Source organism: Netta rufina (assembly GCF_964035555.1).
Source record: "Netta rufina genome assembly, chromosome: 15".
NCBI classification, from domain to species: Eukaryota; Metazoa; Chordata; class Aves; order Anseriformes; family Anatidae; genus Netta; species Netta rufina.
The window spans coordinates 13,122,439-13,149,913 of record NC_140138.1 but is presented as its reverse complement, the minus strand read 5'-3'; the positions used below and the strand labels follow the sequence as shown (position 1 = coordinate 13,149,913).

The window sequence follows — 27,475 nt, the reverse complement described above, 5'->3', positions numbered from 1 at the left end:
CAGCGTTCTCTTAGAACAAGCTTCTCAGGCTCCTCACGAATCCTGCAGCTTTCTTTAACTCTCTTCCCATTTTCCTTTGTTTCCTTTGAAGATCAGTAGCCAGGGTGGTCACATCACTCCAGCTGATTTTTCAGCAGTAGCTTGTACAGGAGCATCTGCTACAGGCGTGAACCTGCCTGTGCTGGATGTAGCTCGCCTCTTCCATTGCCATTTCCACTGCCACACAGCACTGATGGTTGCTGATCGTCCACCCAGCTCTTTGTCCTCCTCTCTGGTTTCAGACTGATGAAGACGCAGTTTCTAGGAGAGGTTCTTGCTGTTGGTTGCTGTTTGGGAGACTTGCCCTGTTAGGTTTCAGTTCTGCTGCTGTCCCATCAGTCTTCACCTAACTTGTTCCTTCAGACATCTTTCTGCTCATCTGTGATAAAGCTGCCGAGCTTTGAGTTATCAGAATTGTTGGCGTTCATATTTTTGGCCTGAGATGTTCAGTAAATGTTGTTACTTTTAAATATGTTTTCATGATCGATGTCTGAGTCCTCTTTTTGTCTGCCAGGTAGCTTTAATTCAGCAGAGCCATTTGTTGCTTCTCTGTTGTGTGTATACTTCCCAGTGTCAGTATTCACATTTTTCATTTTCTCTTGTGGTTCTTTTAGTTTAGAAACACAATTTGTTGGAAAGAGTAGGGTGAGTGTGCAAGTCATTGTTGTCCCATTTCAACTCTTCTGCCTGTGCTTTCACTGAAGAGCTTTGGCTCTCCAGGTGAGCAAACCCTGGAACAGAGAGGCAGGAGTGCTCAGAGCATCTCTTCTCCTCTCCTTTTCCTAGATGAGAGCTCGCTGTCGGTGCTTGTTGTAAACAGGCACATTAAAATTAGTCCTTGCTGTTCCCCACGGTGTAGCAATACAGTGAGCTCTGAGGAGCAGAAAGAGGATTCGTTGTCCTCGCTATTAGGAAATGATGAACGGCCTCGGTTAGTTATGCTGCATCTGCTGCACGTTCCACCTTGGAAAATTCACGTTCGAACAAAGCTGTGGCAGCGTCAGAGCCATCTGCTGCGGGTGACTGCGGGCAAAGTGGGGAGGGTGCTGAACGCACCGGGGTCTTGGCAGATGAATGCCAACCTACTGCCTACAGCCCAGAGAGGGGATGGGTACAGCACGTTAGACTTCCACGCGTTGATACCTACTTGTGATTTTAATTAGGTTAGAAGAGACTTAGTCAATTCTTGTGGTTTATCTCCGCTTTAAGAATCTAGCCAGGCACATAGGATCGAGTAGTACATCCCCTTCAAATTAAAAACAAATAAACTGTCTGTTTAAAAGTCCTGTAGCACAAATGAACCTGCTGTTGGATCCATTAGCATTAAAGTTTTATGGAACCTGGCAGCACCGTTTGGTTTCAACAGGACAATTTTCGTTTTCTCATGGAAGATGGTAACAGCTGACACAGGTTAAAGACTTTCACACGGCAGTGGAGGAGACGTAGCTGCCTGAAGTGTAGCAGTGCTGTGCTGCTGCTCCTTCCCTGGGCTCCCCCTGGGAAAGGAGCTGTTGGACTGGGGGAAAATAGCCAGACCCAAACCCGGATGGCAATTCTGGCTCCTCTGAGCTGCAGTGATCTGATTCTGATGGGACAAAATAATAATTTATCTCCATCTTGCTTGTGGCAAGGTGGGGAACTGGTTTCCTTCTGCTTTCCCAGTCCTGGGAAGTTGTACCTGCATCAGAACAGGGCCAGCCTGAGCGGTCTGAGCTGAGAGATGCAGCTCTGGAGGCACAATTTATCCTCAGCAGGAGAGAGGATGTGCAGATCTCTAGCTACTGGATTTAGGGAAGCACTGAGGGCATGTTCAGTGGACGTGCCTGCAGATCAAAGATTGCTGGATGCTTTTCTTCTTGCCCAGCGCTGGCTTTGTATGTACAAAGAGTGAGCTAAAGGCTTAAAAAATGTGTTTCAAGCCTGTTTCAGTCCTCGCACTGACAGCCTAATCAGCTTGCTCCATTATTTGTTTTGCTTTCGATCTCTTTCTGTTTGAGTGCCATTAGAAGAGCTCGCTCCCAGTGTTTTTTGCCTTTTGCTGTTAAATGCTGGAGGTAGGTAGTGCTGGTGGCAGGCTGGGGTCTCTCTGAGCTGCTCTGTCAGGGCAGCAGAGTCCTCCAGCAGGAGCTGTGAAACCTAATTTATCCGCAGAGACAAGAAGATCATAGAGCACAATTCTTCCTGTGACCTCTCGGTAAATAATGAATGGCAGAGCCCTGCCTTTTTGGAATCGCTTAATTGAGGCTGACAACTCTTTGTTGTACTACAGGATCTAGCTTGTCAGGAGAATTTTAACTTATTTATGAATATTTCATTAACCTCTAAAGACTGGCTGTAGAAAATCGAGCTCCTGCCAGGCCCTGTCCTGTCGCTGGTGTGTGCAGCGCTAATGTCACCCACGGCACATCTGTCACAGCTTCCCTTCCCCTCGGAGCTGGGCTTCGGAGCTTCTTGTTTGTGGCAGCAGGAACATGTTCACCAAAGGTTAAAATGCCAGGTTTCTGTTCTGGCACCAGAGCTGAACATGCGGTACTTGAGAGGGAATTGACTTTTTGCTTTTTGTTCCCTTATTGCTTGCTGGCAACTGAGGGAGACCACAGGCATGGTCTCAAGAGGCTAAAATGGGCAGAGTGATCTTGGCAGGCCCTATAACCTTTGCTGTTTTTCCCAAGGAGGGAGATTTCCCACTTCTCACCCATTAAAAACCCACCGCCTGTTGTGGCAGAAGGTCCACATGAAGGGTCATCGAGCTGGAAAACCAAGAGAGCTCTTCAATCTCCTCTTAGTGCGTTCTCCAGGAAGGGCTTGGGGAACCAGCCTCCTTCAAGCACCCACCACTTTCCTGAGGGCAGCTGGAAGGCTCTGTCGAGTGAGCTGCCTCTTTCCCACGGCACTGGCCATGTCCCCATCCCTGGGGACACAGAAAACACCCCGAGCATGAAGCCTTGGTGCCCCCCGCTCACCTTTCTCTGCAGGGACGTGCCGGCAAGCTGTGCTCCTGGCTGCGCTGAGCTGCCAGGCGGGGACGGAGCCGTTCTTAAAAACGCCCTGACGTGGGCTGGGGGCTGTTCCCTGGGAGCTGGAACGAGAGGATTACGTTGGCTTTTTCAAGTCCAGCACTCAGTGAAGGCTCCTTTGTTCTCGTACAGTATTCAGCAGAGATTGATTCCACTGTATTTAGGTTAGGAGATGAAGGAACAAAACTGGATGTTAGATTCCTCTTTCCTTTCCTCTTTGATCTTCTTCCCAGGTGGTCGCTTGAAATGCATAGGTTCTTCTCTGACTGCTCATTATGTGATGATTTTTCAACAAGAAAACTGATGGGGGGGAGGGAGAGGTGGGATTACAAGCTACCATTTCATGAGAATTTGTTGACTGAATGCTCCAGAAACTGCTCAAAGGTATATTTTCGGGAAACAAGCTGTATTCAGAGTTTGCACGGAGGAGGTACAATGTCTTTGCGGGCTTATTTGGTGCTTTGCCACCGAATTACAGCAGCTGGAAGACTTGCTTCTAGCAAAAGTGCCTACTGCTGTGGGAAGGAAGTGACCAGAGCCACGTTTGCCCCAAGAACAGCCGGCTTCATTGCAGCGGTCCCATGGCTGCACGCAGAGAGGTTGCAGCACGTCGAGTACTGAACAGGTTCCCTAGGACTTGTGCTGTGTTTTGCTCTTCTAACCAGGAGTAACGGGTAGGAGGTGTCAGCCGTTTAAGGCTAATTACTCTGGAGCTTCCTTCTCTCAGTGGACACCAGCTGTTTTGCTCTCCCCGGTGGGAGGAGCTTTCGGTAGTAATTAAAGGAAACAGTCATCTGCAGGCTGGGGGAACGTGGTGGAGCGAGGCTGATAACGGCGGAGAGGCTCCGAGCTGAATGAGCATGGAAATTAGGTGATCCTTCTTCAGAACAAGCCGTGAGAGTGAAGAGAGAGGGTTTTGAACGCGGAGCTGTCAAGGATTTTCGGCTGGTGCACAGCGGCGACGAGGTGCCATAGCGGCGCCCGGGGAGGAGGGCTTGGGAGCTGCAGTAGGGCAGAGGGGGACAGATTGCACGTTCGTTCCTTCTTCTGGAACAGCGAGTTGAAATCTGTAATCACACGTCAATAAACTCATGGGTTTAACGCAAAGTCTCCACTCCCTTTGCACGGTGGGTCTTTTGCTCCTCTTCCCCTCAAAGCATCCAGTTTCATTCATCTTGATCTCAGAGCTAGTTTCCCTCCTCCTGAAATATCTGGTAACGCGTATTTCCAAACTGCCACATCTCTCAGGCATGGGGTTTCGCTTTTAGGTAGCTCTGCGTGGAGCCATGAGCTGGACTCGATGATCCCAGTGGGTCCCTTCCAGCCTGGGATATTCCTTGATTGTGTTTTGCACCCAAGTACAGGAAAGTGAGAAATAGAGCATAAAGTGGGGAACGAAGCTCAAGAAGACAGAACTGCAGTAAGTTGGCATCCATGGGATGAACATGGGCGATGTGCTGTTGAGATGCAATGGATCGGTGGGTGAAGCACCTCCAGTGAGATGTTACTGCTCATCAGCAATAACCCGAGGAGTGCAGCTCCTGCGGGGCTCTGCTGGGGCAGGGCCAAGGCAGGGTGCGGTGATGGGCAAGGGGAGGTGGGTGGGTGCAGGGTTGGCAGCTCTGGGGTGAGATGAGCGTTAAGCAGAGGACAGGTCATAGGGTAAAGGCAATTTGGGAAGGCTGTAGGGCATGAGAGGCTCAGCTTGCTGTGTGGGCTGTGTTGGGATTTGAGGCACGACGTGGTGATGCTTCCTTCATGCAGACAGCTGGGCGTGCAGCTCAGGCTCCTGACTGATGCTGATCATACATGAGCATGGGAAGTTTGGGACCGCCGTGGCATTGGCCTTATTTTGCATAACAGAAACCATTCCCTGTGGCACACCATAACTGCGCAGTTACGTATGGAAACCTTAGGACGAATTGTTATTAACCACGTGCCTGTGCATCCCTCCTCTGCAGCTGCTATGGGCAGAGCTGTGTTCCTGTGCAGCAGGGCTCATTTTGGCTCGCTGAAGCTGCCTGGAGTTTCACCAAGTCGCGCTTGTGCAGCACAATGTGGAGGGGAGGTGTTTGAAGGAAAGCTGTGGGCTGCCTGCAGATTGGGAATCAGAGGGGAGAGAGGTGAAAGCTCGTTAGGGCTCCCTTGGGGTAGATGAATTAGTTAATGACTATGCTGTGCTTTGAAAATGCAAATGCTGTGTCAGAGCTAAGTCTGATTATAATAATCAATCTTCCTTTTGAGAGGGTGCTGGAGATGGGGGGGGTGGGGGAAGAGAGGGATGAGACTGGGCCTGAATTTTTAGATGCGAGCTTCTCCGCTGTCCTTAAGGAAACCTGCTGCTGCTGCCAGAGCGCTCGCAGAACCACCGAGAGGCAAAGGTGAATTTCGGAGAAACTCCTTGCAGGCGCTGCTGGCTCCTCGGCAGGCTCAAGTTAATTTTGTAATTTGGTTGTTTATGATTGTCCTGGCTGGTAAGGGAGGCGTTGGTGCCTGCTCGTGTGTGCGAGCTACCCCTGCTAATGGCAAAGATAGAAACTGCCTCATAAGCAGCATCCTCAGGGGATGGCGAGAGAGGAGGGTGGCTGCTGCAGACGTCCAGCAGTGACAGCTCCTTCTCCCTTGGCACTTGATTCGTTTGTAGCAAGCGTTCCCAGTAATTACGCCTCTTAATTTAGGAGAGTGAGTGGGAGAAAGGAATATAAATTTGTGTATTAACTTTAGAGATTGGAAATAGGGCAAGCAAACCTTCTCTCTGGGAGATTATATTTGGAAATGAAATGGAATGACATTCAGTATAAACTTGAAAAATTGCTCTCTTTTTACTGCAACAGGAGGAGAAAAAACACAATCCAGACTGTATTGGAGAGAAGCAGAAGTCAGCATATGTCCATTTCCCAGCTTGTGTGTATCTCCAATAATATATATGCATGAGTACGTTTTTAAGAAACTGTTTGCTGGAAGCTTGCTCCTGGCCCCGTCTCCTCAGTGATAAAAGCACGCCAGGTTTGTTACAGATTGGGTCACCCATAGAGAGTGGCAGCTCTCAGCTAGCTAGCCTTTGTCTTTAAAGAGGAAAAAATATATTTATTATTTTGGTTCAACCAAGTGGGAAATGGGTGTTTCTAAAATACTTTTTATTGAATATCTGATTTTCTTGGGTTTTATTGCTTTTGTTCTACAATAGCATCAAGGATTCATTTCCCTAAGAAAACGCGCCAACTAATCCTGGGCTGCTTAGCCTGTTTCTAAATGACAAGCAATATTTTGCTTTGCAAGTGATGTCCTATTTCTTTGAAGAAGAGTTAGGTTAAAGAAAAAGGCGCATTTCATTAAGAAATCTGGCGAGGCTTCATTCTCCCCACGTGTGCTTCTCTGCAGATGTTACAAGGGAGCAGCCCTTCAGCAGGCGGGGGGCTGGGTGCAGGGAAGAGGTGGGACTGCTTTTCTTGAGCAGAATGGTCGATGGAAGTGCTCAGCGTGCCATTTTACTACCTTGTAGTATTGCTGGACACTGAAATTAAGCTCAGTGGTGTTTATGTATGTTGGATTTCTGTCCTGACACCGTTATTTGTAGGTTTGTAGACATCAGGAGGTCACCAAGCTTGTCGTACTTGCCTGTGGGAAGAGAGGTAAATAAGATCCTTAGTCACTGCTGCATCCTTGGGAGAGAAGCACAAACAGCATCGCTGGAGTAACTGGCATATTGAGTGCCAGGGGAACGGTAGTGTGCCTGTTTTCAGACTTCAACATATGGGGTCACACTCAGGGTCCTGTTTCTCTGTTCTATCCTATTTTAGTACACGCTCTTCTCAGATCTGCTTGGTTTTCATACGCTTAAATATTTATGTATTTAAATAGCTTCTTAAATTGTGTTGAGACTTGTAGTCAAACACAACCTCTCAATTCACCTTTCCATGGTGGCTCCATGCAATTCAGTTCCTATTTATCTCTGCTTTTTAAAATCAGCTCTTTTGCTGAGGAAGGCCTTTCAAAGGACGTTGCATCAGCCCATTGTTAACTAAACCTTTAGACATTTATAATAGATTCAGCATTTCCTGCTTTTTGCAGTTCCAAGACTGCTGAATGATGTGCAGACACACTTCATCAGGATGAGATTGCTGTATCAGCCCCTCACTAAAATTCACTCATTATTCAAGTAATAGCTATATGTTTCCAGCATGTGTTCTACGAAATACGTGTACATGATGTGGAAAAAAGAACCCTCCTTTTTCTCAACATGCGAAGTTGAAGTACTTTAGACCGAGACCTTTTTGAATCTCACTGCCTAAAATGAGGTGCCTGGACAGAGAGCTGGTCGTTATTTTGGGCAGTCTGGTCCAATTTTCACAAGTCTGCAAATGCGGTTTACAAGGGTGACTGGTTTAATTTAGAAAGCCAAGTCTATAATAAATCCCATTTTGAAGATGGGTGTAGAGAGTGGGTGCGTAGGATGCTTTGGAAATGCTCATCTTTGGGAACTGCTGGAACCAAGGGGGAGGAACAGTGGGTCTGTGGTGTTGCAGAGATTCAGAGTACTTGCTTAGGAGGGGACAAATAGGGGTCAGAAACGACAAATGCCAGAAATACACCAAGAAAATCTGATGTCTAAAATAAGGCTCTGTCTCTTCTAGCTGTCAGGAGATGAATTTATAATTTTATATTTCCCCTGTCATCTCAAAGGTCTTTAAATAATTTGTACAGAAGAGAAAACCAGAGAGGAACACATTTTTTACGCTGCTGTGGGTGTTCGCTAAGTCATTAACACTTGGAGGAGAACCACCATCTTGAAATCCTGTCCGGGCAGGTTTCAAAGTAAGGCTGAAAGAAGAAAGATATTTCATTTAATTAAACACTAGATGAAAATCCACGTTCTTCTTTCCTCTCCTTCTTGGATTGTAAATAGTAATGGCAGTATTTGCTTGGGAAAAAGTATTTGCATTTCACCTTTTGGGCTATTTTTGTATGTGGTCACTCTGAAATTATTCAATATGCTAGATGTGCCCTGATCATTTTTGACTGGCAGCAATGAAGCTGAACTGAAATCCATGTTTATGAAGTGAAAGAGCAGAAAAGGTTCTGGATAAATGGGATCAATTCAGGTTGAGAGCAAGAGGCTCCAGTGTATTCTGAAAAGAGAACATTGCATAGTCAAAATGTTAAGTACCTGTTTATGTGTTTTATTCACGAGTCATGGGCTCTGACACTACTCATTATTCTGCCCTTTCCAGTGTCATAAAAACCTTGGATGACTTAAAAAAAAATAATAATAAAAAAGGGTTGGGGAAAGCTTGGCTTCTTTTCAGGTTGCTAATATATTCTGATAGTGGGGCTATCACTGGGGGGCTGATCGTGGAAGGTATTAACCCTGAGGATCCTGCAAGAATTGTAGGTCCCTCTAGTGCAATTTTCAGAATAAGGGATGCGATGTGGCGTTAGGGGACAGCGTGTTCCCCCTCTGCTCCCCATGCTGGTTAAAAGAGCCAGATTGACATAAAAGGGAGCTGGAGGACCGGAGCCTGACCGTTTGGTACTGACTGGGGGAATAGAGCACCAAGTGGTAATTTAAGCAGCCTCTTTCCCTACTGGGTAATGGATTCTACTGGCTTAATGTATTCAAAATAATAAGTTTAGCTCAGCCAGTTACATAAAATTGTTGATAAAAACTGGAAGAGTTTAGACAGGGATGTTGAGTTAGCCCAAAAAGCGGAAAATGCCCGCTGAAGGCAGTAGCTGGTAAACAAGTGAGACTGGGACTAGAAATTAATTGAGCAAAAGGGATGTGTTGGGAATTAGGCAGAAAAAATAAGAAACGGTTCCATTCTGTATCTTTTCTCGAGGCCGTTCTTTGCCACTGATACCAAGAGGACAAGTGAACAGAGAGGGACAAACTTTGCCACCGCAGTGTGATTTCATGTTTATTGCCTGGTCCAAAGAGCTGTCCTGGGGCATGGTCTCGGGAAGCTCCCCACACCTTTTTTTTTTTGCTTTTTTATTTTCTTTTTCCTTTGCTTTCTGTCTTGACCACATCATGGCACACTGGGAATGTCCTGCTGGAGGAGGTGGCAGTGGCTCACACAGCACCAGGCTGGGGCAAATGTGTCGGGTCTGCCCAGAGGCTGGTGAGAACATGCCCTGCTTGGGTTGTCCCGTAGGTGAAACTGCAAGTAAAAGGAGGGTTTTATCAATGGGTTCCTTGGTTTTTGCTCTTTTTGCTATTTTCTTCATTCGTATTCTGTGAGGACCTTTTTGCTTGCACTGTGCTGCTTTCAGAAAAGCAGAATTGGATCCCAACAATAAGCTGCTTCAGCTTATCTCAACTAACTTTCTTTTTGCCCTGAAAAAGACATAAATAACATTTTTAATATCCTCTGTGAGATTGGCAGGCAGGGATGTTTTCATTGCTGAAACCCTAATAATTAAAAGAAGCAAGTAACATTTGTGAATGAAATATTTAATACCTTAACTGTTTTACTTTCTTTATTTTTCATAAAAGGTTAATGAGATTTTAATGGCAATAATTTGATATGGCATGAAGTTGTGCCTTGGCCTGAACTTGAAACTCTTCGGGAGTTTTAATCACAGTTCAGGGAAGCAGCTCTGTGTCAGCGCTGAACCACCCGAGCTGGTTTGTTCCACGAAGTTCACACCGTGCCCTCCTCTCTCTTCTCACCTCAGGGACATCAGATTTACAGTCCAGGTAGTTTTGGCACATGAAAATTGGGAAGACACAGAAATGGCTTAATAAGCCATTACAGACCCTGTGCCCTTCCCTCTTCGTTCTCCTGAACTGCTTGTTCTTAGAAACCCAGCAGAATCTCATCATGCCACTACTGGCACTAATTTGTCACTGCTGGATCTCAAGCAAGACGTGCTCTGATGCCTTCCACCGCAGCACTCACTTCAACATCTGTGCATTCACTCTCCCATCTCCTTTTCCCATTACACACCCCGTTTTTCCCTTTCTACGAGACCCCAGATCACAGCAGCACATTACTGGCACCATCCCCTCCGTTCCCCGTTCTCTCCCAGGAAGGCAGCAGTGATTTATCTGCTCGTGTCGGTGCGCAGGTGGTGGTTGGACTCAAGGCTGAGCCCGCTTAGCCTGTGATAAATAACATATTTACCAGCCCTTCCATCCTCAAACGCCATCCACACGCGGTCCAGAAAGCAGCACAGAACTCGAACAGCAAACACATCCAGCCTTCAGCAGACATGGGAACCAAGAGATGTGAGGAGTGTTTTCCTGCTAGAAGTAGGTTGGAATTGAAGCATGCTCCTCATCCCGGTACCTTTGATTCACAGTTCTGGAATTATCTGGAGCGCTTGCGTTATCCCCAGCCATCTGTGATGGGCTGAGCTGGGAGAGATAAGCTCAGTAATCAGAAAATTGAGGGAAGCATTTCTGGCTGTGATAATCTTATCAGGCAGCTAATATACATTAACGTTTGTACAGCCTGATGATGCAGGTGGGCTTTTGCTTATTTTTTTTTTTTTTATTCCTGGGTGCCTTTTGACAAGCAGAGGGAGAATGCAAAGCTTTGGAGTGCCAGAGAGAAATTTGGCTAAAACCTTTCCCTCTTCTGCTCTGTCGCTGTGCTGTCAGAAAGAGGAGGAGAATAACGCAACCCTCCCTTTCCCGTCCTTTCCTGCTAACAATGCTGCCATGTTCTGCCTGTCTTTTCTGGTAAACATGGAAGGGCAAAGAGGCAATATGTCAAAATCTCAGTTCTGGCTCAGCACTATGACTGCACGTGTCAATATGCTTCTCTTCCTCGGCAGACGGGAATTTCTGCCAACTTGCTGCCTTTGCACAAAGTTTGCCTTTCCAATGTGATTTTTCTCTACTAATCAGCGTTGAAAGGAATGGTATATTGATGGATTATTTCTCTGATACTGAGCTGTCTGTGGTCATAAGTTTTCCATTTGCAATTAGGGCTGGATTGTCCGTAGATTTATTAGAGGAATTAGTCATCAGCTGCAAGAGACAGATGACAAGGAAGTCCAAAATCTGAAGGATGAGTGAGAAGGAGGGCTAAGCTGGGAGAAGGTGCTGGAATAGAAGTTCCGTATATGCTAAGTAGTTTCTCTGCTTAAAATTCATAATAAATTACTTTCTGAGAGGTTTAGAAACAAGTGACACGTGTCGTTTATTCATCTGTACATTGTCTTGATAGCTGAATTAGGAGCACGGATTTCCATAAGTCAGGGGACCTGAGAATGGTTGAGTCTGGGTAAGAATTTTCCTTGTCTGTTGAGTTTTGGAGTATTTTCTTGTGAGTTCCTTCCCAAACGAGGCCAGAGGCAGAAAGTATTATTGTTTATCGTTTCTGTGTTCCACCAGATCTACCTGAGCAGCTTGAGCTACAAATGTATATTGGAAAGTGTTGGAAATATTCCCCAGTGGTTTCGATTCAGTGTTTGTGTTAGAGTCGTCCTGAACAAGACAGCATAATCCTGTGGTTCGTTTTTTTATGGGAGGAATTGATGCTAAATGAGGTTGAACTGTCAATACTTAATCTCAGGTACCAGAGAGCTCCTAATACCACACAAATAATTCTCTGCATCTGATTATCCGTGAGAGATGGGTTGGGGAAATCTCCAAAGAAGAAACAGAAGCTTTGCTTACAAAACAAACAACTTTTTGTGCCTCGTCTACTTTGGAGAAAATGTTGGGGAAGGCAAAAGTGAGCGCAGAGGGAAGCAGGATTAACCGAGGTTTTGGCATTCAACACATGAAGAGTTGTGCTACACGTCGGTATCCTGAGAAGGGTCTGACCTGTGTAAGGTGTCCTGATTCCTTCCTCTAGCAAAGGAATGCTGTTCTCATGTCTCTGGTTCCCTTCATTAGTACTGGAGGAACTCATGCCTTTTCTCTTCTGCAGCTGGAGGTGGAGATGAAGGTCCTGAAGTCTCAAGAGTGCACGGCTGAGCAGAGTACTTCCATCACCAAGGAGGAGATTGACTCACTCAGGTAGGCAAAGCTAGGGGAAAGCTGGGAAGATTGTACTGTTTTCAGTGGAACTAATGAGAAGTTCTAGCTGTTCTCCCTGTCTGCTGTGGTTATTGCCATCTTATGGTGGAGCACCAGGTACAGGACGTCGTCATGCTACAGTGCATTGAAAAGTAGCTGCATGTTGACTGCCTGTATACGTAGGCTGCCTGCTATTCAGGGAACAGCAAGGTAACATTGCTCAGAATGTGTTTTCCTTATATTTCTGAAGTAGCATTTCTCCTCCTAAGCACACTTTTAACTTCCTAGATAGCTTTTATGAACATAAGAAATCCATGAAGCATTAACAGAGAGCCTCAGCCCCTGATCTTTCCTGCATTTAGATACTTTATAAGCTTTTTTTTTTTTTTTTTTTTAATCTTTTAGGAGTCTGCAGACTCTTTTCTTTTAATCTATTTGGGGTCTCTCGCACTCAGGTAATTCATAAGACTGGTTCCTGCATCGCTATTCCCCCTATTGAGTTCCTTCCCTGTGGAATCAGCTTTGCTGTTTGTTTATTTTGACTGAATCTGGACTGTAAATACAGGATCTGTTGGTGTGTGTGTGAAGAGGTTTAGAATCGAGCTTTTGTAATACTGATGTGCATGTAGCACTGGAGATAAAAAGAGGGACGTTTCCCCTCGTGCATTGCTGCAGATGGCAGAGGGGTACCTGTTGTGATTCAGTGAAAGAGAAGTTACAAAACGGTGTTTCAGCAGAGGATACGCGAGCATTTACAAAAGCTATGGTGACGCTAGACAACCTTTCCATGTATTTATTAAAGCATTTACGGCTTCCATTCCAAAGCAGGTGACACAATAAATACTGAGCATGGAAAAGTTCATCTGTTTCTGAATGTTTAATAAAGTTCCTTTTATTTAAGCTGAGCAAATCAGATCTTGACAGACCGAGTTTTTTATTCTTGGCTGATGTAAGACTTTGGCTGGAGTTTCTCTTCTTAATTCTTTTATATTTTCAGCTCCATCACTATAAAGTGTTACTGCCTCTTAGGACTGAAAGCTAGATTTTGCAGCAAGTGGAATCTTGCAGAAAGCAGAAATTACTGGCCCGTGTGTTATGACTTTGCTCTTGTGCTTTGCCTCTGGAGCTTGTTTTACGTCTTTGAAAGCCCAGTGCCATAGCAGAGGGAAGGTGTTTGAAAATAACACATGTTCAGCTAAGCTATTCCAAGAAGTTTTAGGGCTATAAACCTAATCATAGGGACTCACTCCTGGAGTATAGTTCCCTCAGGGTGGTGTAATAGTTCTGAAAACCCAAGGCATACATCTCTCTTTTTTTATTCTATCATGTGTTTGAGTTCTGGTAGAGGATAATATGCTGTGGCTTCCCTTTTTTTTGGGGGGGGGAGGTTAAACCCGGCTCCATCTGCTTTTGCTTATTGTGGATGTTTGACCTGAGCTCATTCAGGCTTTTCCTTTGCTGAGGCACAGCAGACCCTCTGAAACCTGCTGTTTATACTGCTGCAGGACTATTCGGCACCTCCTCAGCACCACTAAAGCCGTCACTCCTGATTAATATTATGCCTCTCTATCAGTAAAGCCAGCATCCTGTTTGCTGTCTTCTGGGAGCTGAAGGTTTTCAGCATAGTTCTGCAGCAGCTCCTTGGTCTCTCCCTCCCCAGGCTGGTACAGGCTGCCGCACCCTTTCACGTAGGGAGATGTTCAGTCTCTATTTCCACCTCCGAGACACATCATTCAGTGTTTATCTTCACTGAGCAGCATTTGCCATCTATTACTGAGTAGCTTCAGGGACAGAGTGTGCAGGGGAAAACAGCCGGGTTGCCACAGAGTCTGGGACCACTTCACCTTGCAGGAGGCTCCTGGCAGTGGGGGTGGAGATGTCTGACTTTGTCCTGAGTTAAAATTCAATTTCCCAGGCAAGGGCAAGAGGAACTGACAAGTACCTGCTTGTTACAGACTTGTGGTGTTAGGTTCTGCTTATGGTAGCCCTAAAGCCCTCTAGATAATGTTTCTCTCTGTCTTTTTTGATTTAAAAGAATTTCTTTGATACTAATCTCATCTCTCTTCTCCTTTCATGAAATTGTGTCAAAGCCTCCACACAAAGTATGACAGAAACGCGAGCCTGTTCCTCGTAAAGCCGTTAATGGTGTGGAGCTGCACTCCAGTCCTGAGCCACACACTGAAGGCTATTTAATCAAAGAGGCTGAGCTTCTGGAATCGTTTCACAGTGATATTTTGTCTTTCCTTTCCCATTCCAGTACTGCGTGCCTCAGGGGCCGTGGGTGCACAGAAACCACAGTCCCCGGATCTAATTCCGGGCTGTTTTTTTCTGTTGCTTTTTACTGAACCACTTTTAGTTGTTACGGTAGACTGGCTTATTTAAATACTTGTCCCAAGCCTTGATGCTAGTCATTTAGCTACAAAGCTGCTCTGAAAAGCGTGCATTTGTTTGTTTTTAATCACCCTTGTCACTGCTCAGCTCTTGGTTTCTAGCAGTAAATGACTGAAAAAGTGTTCTCTTTTAGCTGGAGCTGTCTTTGCTCAGAGGCTAGGACGCCAGTGCTTGCTCGTTTTTCCACGTTGGCTCCTCTTGATGCTTCAGGCCTCTTTTCAAAGTCTCAAACCCTCCATCCAGTAGCACGCATGCTTCTCTGCAGTCAGAATCAAGTCTGAAGAAAGCTTTTTATTATGGTTCTAGACTTAAGCAGTCAAAGGTTCAGCCTTATTTTGTGCTTTCTGCCATTTTCTGTGCACTGGACGTGAACCTGGGCAAGCTCACTCTTCACAGAAGAGGCTCCTAGTCAAAGCAACACATAATAACTCGGGGATAACTCTCCCTGTGTTTGGGGTTCAGGAATAATTCTCTGTGCTCCATGGCAGAACCCTCTACGTGTCATGGCTGGATGTGCTCTCTCCATGCAGCAGGACTAGGTAGCTGTGATGAAAGAACAGGAAGAGTTTGGAAGAGATCAGTATGCAGAGGATTGGATCTGCTGCACTCGGCCTCCTGCTGTGTCATCACGGGCCTCAAGTGTTTACTGGATTTTACATAGCTGCTAAGGAGGAGCTAGCAACACGAGCTCCATCGTTCCTCCTTCCAGCTACAGGCTGCCAGAAATGAATTCTGGCAGAAGACAGGGGGAAGAAGAGCACAAACTTTACAATTTGGAAAGTGGGGAAAGAAATCCCAGATTGTGATGGAGCTATTTTCATTTCTGTAGTTTGTGGTCTTTGAAATCCCATTAGCCTAAGTGCGATGCATCTGGTCTAAGCCCAAGCACTCCAGTCAGCTGCTGTCATGAAGGAATGTGAAAAATGGAGGAAAACCAGTAGAAGCCAGTAAGAGGAGTCTGCAGAACAGGAATGGACTGTGAGCCTCCAGGCATTTCCATATACACCCTGTGGTTAGCAGCTAACTTCTGAAAACAAAAGCAGGAGACATATAAAGGGAAAAAAATCCATATTAATCCTTTGAATCTGTACTCATCTCCTGTGAGTGAATGAGAGCCTTTAAAAATATACTTTTGTCTCATTTTTCTTTAGTATGGAAAGTAAATTTTCAGCAAGAGACTTGAAAGAGTTCATCAGTTTTTCCTCCTCCTCTTGAGAACAAAGTGCTCTTTCGTCAGACCTTTTATAACTTTAAATGTGAAACTCTCTCCCAGCATCATCGTTTCTGAAGAGACAATAAAAGCTGGTGCTAGTGCTGTCATTTCTCACACATCTTGCAGCTCCCTCTGAAATCACATTTGTTTATATTCTGCAGATGTTATGAAGAGAAAAAGTGGTCAAACTCTTGAGTTCATGTACTATGGGATATAGCGAAGCAGAGAGCATTTAAGCATTAACACCTTTAAGAGGGAAGGTGATAGCTGTGCAGAAACTAGTATTTCAGAACCTATAAATAAAAGAAATCTATTAAAAAAAACTTCACTGAAGACTTAAGTGGCAACAGCTGAAGGACCTTTTCAGCTGGAACAAATCTGAACTTTTTCTCTCTGCTGTCAAACTACAACCCCAGTAAATCCTAAATGTTTTCTGTGGATTTAGTGACTGGGTAGAGTTACAGTAATTCAAAAGAAATTCATGTCCTTGCCAATGCCTATTAGTCACACTTGCTGGAATTCTGTCTGCTCTGCTCCTAACACCATCTCAATGCCATCTGGATCCCTTAATAGCATCTTCCCAACACATACATTTTCTGCTCCATTCAGTAGTTTCTTGTTCAGCGGTAGCATTTCCACATGGCCATGTCCTCTTCACAGATGGGGCCTCTGCAAGACATGTCCTCATCGGCGATACCCGTGCTATTCTACAGGCAATTGGGTACCACATCTGCAGATGTTAAAGACAAATAAAGAAGCTAGAGAAGTGATGGTGGTGAGTTGGTACTGTTCAACACCTGGACTGAAAGGGACTTTTGGAAGTGCCTGGGTGCTAATGAAAAATCATTAAGAGTAACCCCTTCTTTTTATTTTCTGCTTCTTCCTTCTGAAAAGCAAGCAGCCTGGCATTTGCTGTCCAGGAGCTACTGCTTACCACTGAAACCTTTCTTAGACAGACTGAACACACATGGTGTGATGTCTTCTGATCCTCACAAACGTCATTTCAGGAGACCTGAAGCTGCAGGTTTGTGTTTTTTTGTGTGTGTTCCATCTTCTAACGTGGGACAGTGAAATATGCAGTGGAGGCAACATAAAGCTCAATTTTGGGAAGTGGGAAAATCTGCAAGTCTGAGCAAATGACAATTTATCTGTGTTCTTCCACTAAATTTGATCGTCCAAAAGGCAGCAGAGATGGCTGTCTTTGGAGCCTTTACCCTTGGGTTAAGTTGTCTACATCTCACGCAGGAAAAGTCTCCCAGAAATGCAAAGAGTTCTTTTTCACAGTTTAAATATCTTCACGTTTTCAAACCCCTGTATGGAGAATAAGTCGGTAAATTTTCCAGAAATTGATCTGAATAATTTTCCCTGTATCGTTAAAGTTGAGAACGGTGACAGTATTTTAGAAAGTAACTGATGTTTCTTCCTTCCTTATGCCACAAGGCTGCTTTTAAAATGAGCACAGGCATTCATTCTGGGCCAGCCGTTAGGTTGATAGATGGCCGTGCTGTGCCCAGATGTTGCTGCACTCTGTTTTTTGTTGTTCTCACGTGAACGTACCGTTGATTGTTCTCCTTACCAGAAAGTAACTCCCCTATGTAACACGTTGAGGCATGCAAATTGATGATAAAATAGCATCACATATCTTGCTGCAGATGTCCCTGGACAGAGAGCGTGCAAGGTGCATGCAGACTAAGGCTGCCTTTATAGATGCTGGAGCATCGTTCAGAGGCAGTGCACGGTTGGCCCTGTACCTGAATTCACTTAAATGAAAAACTCAAGAGTGAAGCAAGTAAATATTTTTCAATATTTGACTGCAGTATCTTAACTACCAGCTTCAAATGCTTTGCTGTGTTTATATATAGATAGGATTTCCCTTGCTTCCCTTCCTTTGCCACTGGGGAGTGTTCCCGAGGGCTGTAAAGCAAAGATAGAATAGCACAAACTGTTTCCTAATGGCTCTTAATGCTATCCCACTGGAGACCCAGGACACTTAACGGTGTTAAAAATAGGTTAGAAGAGGGCTAAGCAGCGAAAGCACCAGTGAGTCCTAAAAAGCTCCCTGGTACAGAGAGCTTATGGCAATGTTCCTGGACCTCCACGCAGAGGAAGCAGAAGCTTTCTCTCTGAACGAGTGGTGAGGAGGTGGTGTTGAGGTTCTCCTGTTTGAGGCAGCCTCGTCCCCGACCCCGAGGCCACCGGCCATGAAGTACGTGCTCTGGGGATGGCTCCGAAACTGCTGGTGCCTGGGTGAGAAATGGAGGGCAAAAACAAAGTTAAATCTTAAAAATTGCAGGGAAATAGCACAAAAATAGAACGATTAAGCCTCCCCTCATTGCAGCCTGCTTGTCCCTCAGCTCTTTTCCAAGTGTTTCCTGGTGACCGCTGTGAGTGATTTCAGAGGGCGCATCAGAGGCCTGAGCTCAAACCTCCGCCCAGAGAAGTTTTGTAGGCAGATAACAGCAACGTTGCAGCTTATTTGGGAGCCTAAATGGGCAGAAATTTGTTCTAAATTAAAATCCAGCATGTCAAGTATGGAGAAAGGACTGATGAGAGTCCTGTGTCTGGCTCTGACCTTTCAGGCGCTGTTGTGCTCATCTTCCTCAGAAAAAAGCGTTGCTGTTCTCGTGGCCTGCTTTGCAAGCCATTTAGAAACACCATTAAAAGCATTAATTCCATTTTGAATTTCCATTTTTTCTGACCTTTTCAGTCTCCTGCTTCTTCAGCATCCTCCATCCCTGCAAGCTTTGTGTCTCTTCTGGAAATTATTGATGATCTTTTTTAATGGCCTAGACAATGCTAAAAGCCACTCGTCTGAGAAGCTTCCAAAAGGGAAACAAGATGTTACTTAATATCTGAACATTACCAGCAGGGGTCAGGCTTACAAGTAATTTAAGTAATTCAAGCTGCATATTTATAAAGGAGACATTTCTCTGCTGAACATGTTGTAGATCGACCAGCTTCTGTGGAAAAGTTTGCAGCCTTTTCCTCTCTTGCGTGGTTAATAGGAGAGACAACTTCTCACTTGTACCTGAAATTTGCGTTGTATAATTCCTGGATATTGGCAGATGGGCATGTTGTTCATTGTCACAGTGCAAAGATTTTCAGCTTAATTTAGATCGTTTGAAAGTGTGTGTTATCAAGCAAGATAATTAATTTTTAAAAACTATTCTGGTAAAGAATCCTCCAAAACCTGGATGCGAAGATCGATGTTAATATGTATTAGTTGCTCAGTTAATCACAAGAAGATAGAATGAGAAAAGTGAGGTTCTCAAAACAGTGTTAAGGTTTTTGTAGTCGGTACTTAAATGCAAGCAAAAATGTTATATTGAACTTTTTATAAAAATTTCTCCTGCATAACAAGTTTGATAGAGTTCTCTGAAGGATTCAACAATCATTTGGCTAAAGCTGATATGGTTGATATAATACGTTTGACCTTTCAAAAAGCTTTGAGCCAAAGGTTTCAAAGAGACATTACTCTGTTGGAATAAGAAAGAAGGTTCTTTGTTGGATTATTAAGAATATAAAAATCAAAGAGGGCATCCCAGTTTACTGTCTGCATCGATGGCCAGATGCCCATGCAAACTGGGCAAAGCTACTGGGGGTACTTTGTCAGAAGGCTCTCCTAGATTTTATTGTATTTTTTCCAGGATTTTCTGGGCCAGAGATTATATCTTTCTGTTTTGTGAAGCTTGGTATGTTTTTCTTCCATTAATTTATGTCATACACATTTAAAAGATGGAAAATCAAGGAATAAATTTTCAGTTTTCACAATATAGGGGGTTTTCCACTAGGTCTTAGAATGGTTTTTATTGGGAATTTGTCCCAATAAAAGAAGTTTGTGAGTAGTGAGGGGATAGAGTTTGAGGTAATATGAAATTATACAGGTTGTCAGGCTGTTAGTATTTCAGGAGAATCTTATGATGCTACTTGATAGAATAAGAGATGAAGTTGTAGATAAAAAAAATATAAAACCCACGGATGTATGAAAAACATCTTTACTTTTTCTTGTACAATAGTGGGCTCTAAAAGGGCTGTTATCACTCTAGAAAGAGATCTTACATTATTGTGAACATTTCTCTAAACATATCAAGGAAGTGCTCAGTGGTTAAAAAGACAGACGGAATACTAGGAATTATTAGAAAACAAGTTGAGACCAAAACAGCCTCATACTACTGAATACATCTGAGTGCTGTTTGTAATTCTAGCTCTTTCTATAGCAAAAAAAGTTTATATAAAACTTGAAGGACAATAAAGATGAACAGAAATATGGAAAGCCTTTGATGTGAGGAAAGACTAAATTGAGATTCTTCAGGAAATAATACAGGGAGGCTTTTAAAGTTGCAGAGAGGAGAGCATGGTACAATTATTCACAGTTCTTCATTGCAGAACTAACAGGCGCTCAGTGAAATAATCACATGTGAAGTATGAAACAAAATGAACTAATTTTTCACACAGCACATAATTAAATTGTGGAACTTACTGCCAAGGAGCATTGTGAAGGCCAAAAGTATAAATCAGATCAAAAAGAGATTTGACACATTCATGGAGATTTTAGCTGTTGGTGGTTATTGAACATGATGGCCTAGACTGGGTCTCTCTTCTCAGGAAGTATCTAAGTTAAATTTGCTTTATATTCAAGTTGTGTATTTTAACTATGAATTTTTGAAATTATATTTTAATCATGCAAAGTTAGTTCACACAAATTGCTAAAAGATACATCTCAGTAGCATAGCTTTGTGATATTGAATACAGGAATCACCTGCCACTGTCCATGATTTCAGGTTTTACTTGATTATTTGTAGAGAGACTGGGCAAAGACGGAGTGTTTATTATCTTTCCTTTCCTCTCTAGGCTGAAAATTGAGGAGCTAGAAGCTGAACGCAGCAAGCTGGAAGAGGAGAACAGATCTCTGGAAATGAAACTGGAGAAGCTAACTCTGCAGGTAGGAAATTTGGATGTCCAAAAGGAGTGGCTGGAGAGCCTGATACATCCATACAGATCTAACAGATTGCCAAATTGAACCTTACAACACACATGTTGATTTCCCTTAATCTGGGCAAGGCTTTAGGAAGCCTGTGCAAAATGCACCAATATGCCTTTATCTTTGTGTTATTGAAGTGTTTGGATGTTGGATTCAATCACACACATCAAGGTTTTTTAATACGCTTGTCTAGAACCACCCGTTTGTGGCCTCATTAGACAGTAGTCATCCAATCCTGGTAGCATCAGTGCTGTGGAGATGACATGGCAGCGTCACCAGAGCACAGACAGTGAGAGGTGGGAGGCGTGGAGTCAGGAGGATGAAAGGGTGTGGTTGTTTTGCTGTGCTACTGCAGGCGTTTTAACATTTGTTGAGGTAGCTGCCATCCTATATGGCAAAAAGTCTTCAATTTTTCACTCTGGCAAGATCAGTGAAGCCTCACCCTCCCTGAAGGAGGGCAAGGGAGCCTACAGCAGTCAAGTGGACTGTGTTCAGCCTGCTCTGATGCTGGTAACAGCTTTCCCATGCAGAGGAGGAACATGGAAGTTTCCTCAAGCTTTCATAGCATTTCCCGTCTGAAAGGTGCTGGAGCAAACAAGAACCCGTGCACCGTTTGTTTAATCACATCCCATCCCGCTATGAACAGCATTCTCTCTCCCTGCTGTTCTCTCTGATATGCTGAACAGCTCAGTGTTGTAGCATTTCATTCTCTTAATTTTCATTTCTCTTTTTTTTTTCTCCCCATTTTTGTGTAAATTGGTTCGTGGTAAAAAAAAAAACAAAAAACAAAACCAAAACACTGTAGTTTCGAAATTACCCAGATTTCTGTCAGACCATTGATTGTATCCTGACACCTATTAGAGGTGAATCAAATCTTTTTTTTTATTACCAATTCCTAGAGACAGGGGAAGTGACAGCTTTGATAAAGCAAGGAGCTAAGAGCTGCTGAGCATCTCTGCTGAGCCACGTTTAGTGTGAAACCTGTCACCTGGCTCTCCTTTAATTGGGTTTCAGTCATCAGAAGATGAAAGCTTTGGGCTGGTGTTTGGATGCTCAGGTCTCCAAAATACACAGCAGTAGCTTTGGTTTCAGAGCAGGTTACAACTCACTCAAGTCATATTTAATCTGCAGTTGTTGTCTTACGATGGCTGCTGGCTTGCCAGGGGGGGCCTGACCAGAGGAATTCCCTGTTTTCTTCCTGATGCTGAGGCATGCTCTGTGCTGCTCTCGAGATGCCAAAACACCAAGTGTTGTAAGGCTCACATTCAAAGAGGAAAGATCCAAAGGCTAGAGCGTGTGGTCTGCCTTGTGGTCATCAGCATCAGCTACCATTTGGATAGCTGAGCTTCTGCAGTATAAAAAAAGTAAAGTGGTGATAGGCTGGGAACAAGATGCTCTTCTCCTCCCTTATTTCCTACTTGGATCTTAGAGGTGGCTGCCAAAAACAGCTTCTCCAAAGGAGGAGTAGGGAGGAGAACATAACTATAGGAATATGTAAGTTGAATGCTGAAATGTCAGTATTGATCGGTGTGTGCCTGCCTGAATGGTCAAGATTTGGGAACTCCTCAGAGGACAAAACATCAGCTTGCCTGGTTTTTATTCACTTGGAGTATAAAATACCTTGACAAGCCAAGCTTGGAGTGACTTTTTTTTTTTTATACACGCTGGAAAACAGTTCCTTAGAGTGGGAACCCACTAAGTTAAGGATAAGCTTAGTAATTCACCTCTTTTATCAATGCTGAGAAAATACACTAAGGATATTATTATACGCTGAGATAAGGTCACTAAAATGTTGCTAGTTTGATGTTATTTATTCCTCTCTCTGAAAGAAATCACTGGGAAATGATGGGTTAAAATAACTTCCCTTTATCACAAAGAGAGAGGAAAAAAAAAAGCAAGACAAACTTCAGTAAAATTTTCTTGTGATTTCTGTGTATGAATAGAAAGATGATTGAAATTACAAACATGGGAAAGCATGGCATCAAATCAAATAAAAGTGTAAGAGAAAGTAGAGGGTGATATTAAACAAGGTAGGAAGAGGCCAATTTCTGACAAATCTTTATCTGCAGTTCCTTTTTTAAAATAAAACCTAACTTTCTGGAACTGTGTCTACTGAATGAAAGATGCATGGGGAGGCTGTATTGAAGCTGGGAATTTGGAGGAGGCAGGATTTAGAATTAGGGCTTTGATTGCTTGATGCAGGACTGGGCTGAAATCTGAATTCACAAAGCTGGGTGCAGTGAATGAAATCAAAGGGCATGCAGCTAATGTTTCCTAATAAAAACCATCGAGGTTTGACTGCACTGATGTGTGGAAAGGAATATGATTTCAAAAATGTTTGCCTCCTCTCACGTCCTCTTGTAGCTCAGTACTGGCACGTGGCTTTTGCTCATCTCAGCTTTGGCTGCTGATAGCAGTAGGCACTTCGGTGTAAGATAGGCGCGTGATTCACGCTCCCCGAGCTCAGTATTAGCAAATAAAGAACCAGAGCTACCGATGGCTATCTGCAGCAGCGTATATAACATCTGACATCTCTTTGTATTCCTTGCTTGTGTAGGGACAGCTTGAATTATGGCTGAAGGCGCTTTCCACCTCCACACACCCTCTCTTCCGAAACCCCTTGGCTCTTGACACCTAACTGTAGGCTGCATTGATTTTCCTTCACTGGTATAAAGACTTTAGCATGGATATTACTCACTGGTCAGGTCTTTACTGCTAATAAAAACCTCAGATTACAAAAACACGGGAAATGTTTGGACTGTAGGGAAATGACACCCTGCTGAGGTGCCTCCGCCATCACCCAGGACATTATCTTAAGAATAACATCTGAACTGCATCTCAGCAAAAGGATTCAAATAATATGGGAAAAGCGAGGGTTTAACCAGACAGTTTTCTCTCTTCCTCCCCACTGTCTTTCTTTTGATGCAGCAAAAAAGACTTGAGTCTTTAATCTGGGAAAGAAAACGCACTGTTACTGCTTGGTCTGTGGTGGGCAGGCTTGCTGAGATCTCCGTGAAAGGTTTGGTTTGTTAGTTGTCTGAAATGATTTGGGCCATCTTCCCGAGTTGGTGGTGCAGCTTGGCCAGGAACGAAAGAGACGGATCAAATCAGTGCTTTTTGGATAAAGTGGAAGGAAAGACTTGTGAAGAGTGTTCAATTAGCATTTCTTACTGCCAGGAGCCTCGTGTTTACAGGCAACCAAGCGGATGTGAAGTGTTCCTTATGCAAATACTACTCTCCTGCTTTTCCTGCTCTCTACTCTTTGAGCTGAAGGAGAAGAGATTCTTCAACTTCGGCTGCTTCAAGGAAGATTGATTAAAATCAGCTGCAGTTTCACTTAATTGGAACCATATGCTTGGCGAAGGAGCAGGACTAGTTAGAAGTCCTCGTAATTAGTTCACAGCTGGTTGGTGAGAGAAATGAAATTCCAGTTTGAGTTTGATAAGTGAATCTCTATAGATAAAAGTCAGGGAGTTGCTTTTTTTACACTGAGATATGTTTGGGCTTGGAAATTGTCACTAGTTCCCTAACCAAGCTAGCATCCTCATCCTTTTGTGTGTATCCATGTATATTTATGAGGCCAAATAGATAGAGCTGTTATTTTCTTGCTAATTTTGGAGTAAAAGGAATCACCTGTGGATGCTGGAAGTGAAAGAGCAAGGTCCCTTTCAAGGAAGCTTGAAAAGGATCCTGGAGACATTCTGAGCCCCTCGGTTTGGCTGTGTGAGAGGCTCAGGGCTTGACGTGGGCTCTGAGCTGATCAACTTGTGAGTGTGATGCCCATAAACATAGTAATAACTAGTTGTCTTTAGCCTTCCTGCCAGTCGCTAATGTAACAGCAACAGCCATAAAAATGCGATGTTATTTGTACATATTGAAATAATTGGCTTTGTCCATTATCTCAGGGCTTGAAAGGAGTTGACTGGTTAGCTACAAGTAGGAGTTCCTGTTTGAAAGCCACCTTACACAGCAGGAGGGGAACATGGGTTTTACACAGCATTTTTTAATATAGAAGCAGAATGAAATAGAAGTGTGTTTGTACGACGCACAGCAGTGTGATTTTAGGCTGCTTTATCTCCCCTGAGCACTACAGCACTGCAAGTTATCCTGAGCGCTGTGCTGGCTCTGCGAGCTGAGTTCACCCGTCCAGCTGGGTGTTTCTGCACAAAGTTCAGTTTGGGATCAGGTGTCAGGAAGGATGAGGCTGCTCTGTTCTCTGACCTCAAGTTCTCCCAAGTTTCAGTTAAAACTGCTTGGGAAAATGAGGTCTCTAAGGCTCAGTCTACTTCAGGTCTATGTGGTATGGGGGACACCCATCAGAAAACGTTCCCCAGCCAGAAGCTGGTATTTAGGCTCAATTTAGTTGTTGGAACTACAACCAAGGGACTGAATTCCAGTGTCCACAGAGGAACTGCCTGAGAAAAACTTATTCCACAAGAGGTACTCTGGGAGTATTTTTTCCATGCTGATATAACTTTATTCTGAGGTGTTCATTAATCCATGTGCTCCTTTCTAAATGTCAAACTTCACTATTGTTATCGACCATTTTACAATTTAAGATATTAATCTGGTTAAATTCAATCTTAGTTTCGTCCAGGTTTTTAAATTGATTATTTTTGCACAAATTAAAGCATAAACCACTTGTCGACTTCACTGCTGGTTGTGTTGTAGCTGTAATAATTTAAAGATAAGGAAAAGGTGAGTTTTGCAGGCACTTTTTTTTAGTGAGAATATCTGATATAATTGCTGAAGTTCGATACAAATAGAGTGGATGTCTGCAGGCTCTGTCCTGTTTGTCTGCTTTGGGTTATTTTAATTGGACCCTTTTTGTTGGTCCCACCCATGCATGAGGCTCTGCAGGGACAGCGAGCAGCTGCCGCCTGCTTTATCTCATTTTCTTCCAGGAGTCAAATGCCCATGGACGATGGATGTGCTGGGACATCCAGAGTAACCTCCTGCCTCTATTTTGAGGGAGCTGCGAGAGGGTGCTGGGAGCTGTGCTCCAAGCAGGCTGCTCTGTATGATCCCCCGTGGTGGAAAAGGGAGTGTTTCCCCTCTTTAAGCATTAATGACTCATTTTATATTTAGGACTTCGGCGGCCAGGCGGTAACTGGCTTGGAGTTAAGAGCCCAAGGCAAAGTTGAGGTCATTTAACAGTCTAACTGTTCATTATGTGACCAGTGAAGAGTGATGAATGAATCATTAACACTGTTATAAAACTTAAAGGGACATTGTCAACCTTTCAAAGTTTCCTAATTGACCTCTCAAATGCTCATGGAGCTTCTTCATGGATCATCTCAATGCTTTCCCTTCCTGGGTTAGCCTCTGAGGCACCGCTTGCTCTCACTCAAAGCCTCAGATGGTCAAGCTCAGCCTCCCCCCTCTCCTTTTTTTTTTTTTTTTTTGGTTAAAAAAAAAAAGAAAAGAAAAGGAAAAAATGAATTTCCTTAAATGGGTTTGGGTAAACCACTTTTGTGTCTCTTCAGTCAGGTGTAGCTTTTGGCGAGGCATAGGAACAGATTTGTGTGTGCTTCCAGAGGGATTTCATTACAGGAGAGAATACCTGAGAATATACAGCGGGAAACACAGTAAAAACAAGATCAACTAAGCAGAAGAGTGCAGGTTCAGATCTGCAAAAGAAGGTCATGGTACAAAAACGTACTGCCCCACTCTGCCAGTACGCTGGGTTTCATGGGAGTGTCTGGATGTGGTTGGGGTGCAGAGCAATCTGATCCTTTCCACAGACTCCAGATGGATTTTTTCAAAAATAAAAACTCCTCTTTTCTAAAAACAGAGCTTATCTTCTGAATTTAACAGACTGCACCAAGTTGTTGCTGATGTAACAAAGTGTGTATCTGCTCAAGTGAGCACCATCAAAGGGAGACTACTCGGGGGGTCATTCCACAGTCTGCTCAAAACACCACCAGCAAACCCACGTGGCAAATGTCTGTTGCCTTGGTTAAATTTGTACCTTTTGGTACTAGTTATTGACCCGATAGCTCAAGTGTAGCACAGGCATTTCATTCACAGATCTGCATTCCTAAAGTTTAGCCTCACAGCAAATGTACTTTCAGGTATTTACGGCTACCTTTATGCTTTCAGGAGCCTCCCTGTGACCTAAATGCCTCTACTCCTCGCTGTAAGCTTATAACCTGGATGTTATGGGTATCTGGCTGTGACAGCTAGCAGGTATGGGATGCTTGCATGGAACATTTCAAGGCATTTGTGAGTATGCTTGCAGCCAGATGGCTGTGACTGCAGCACGGACTGGGTCAATCTGGTACCGTGAGCAGCAAGAGCAGTGACAATGGGGCAGGGCAGTAACACGCCAGTGGCTAGAGCAGCGCTGCAGAGTCTCTGAGCAGGTACTCTAGTGGTTAGGAGGAGCAAAAGCCTGTGTTGGTTGACCTTCGCTCTGGTGCTTGCACTACTTAGGTTAAGCTACAGCCAAGCTGCTTTGCTGTGTAGGTGTCTGTAGTGTGGTAGACTGCTAAGTGTAGATGCTGAAGTACTACCCAAATGAATCATAGGAAAAGATCTACCCCTGTAACAAGCCTGTGATTTGTGCTAGAAGGACTCAGTGATTTGGGAGAAAATATCTTGAATCTTGTGCATGTGGATTGGGTACAGGAGAAAGTCCTAGAACTAGTATAAAACAGGAGGAGTGCAACACTAGTTACATCATTATATGTATACAATATATATTTCAGCCTTGAGGAATACATGACACTGAATTAGCTGAGGCTATGCAAATATTTGTACATGTAAATTCTGAAAACACTGCAGTTATTAGAATTAACAGCAATTAGAAATGGTCCTTGGGGTTGGAGAAGAGAAGCATAAACATGTCAGCAAGTTGT

The 27,475-nt window shown here is 44.0% G+C and overlaps 1 protein-coding gene across 1 annotated transcript in view; it reads left to right on the top strand.

Moving 5' to 3' along the window:
* Window positions 1-27,475, top strand: part of MAD1L1 (mitotic arrest deficient 1 like 1) — a 354,917-nt gene that overhangs the window by 182,660 nt on the left and 144,782 nt on the right. The window contains exons 14-15 of the mRNA XM_084296309.1: window positions 11,942-12,030; window positions 20,486-20,576. Of these exons, the coding sequence (XP_084152435.1) occupies window positions 11,942-12,030; window positions 20,486-20,576 (180 nt within the window). The remainder of the gene's footprint in view (window positions 1-11,941; window positions 12,031-20,485; window positions 20,577-27,475) is intronic.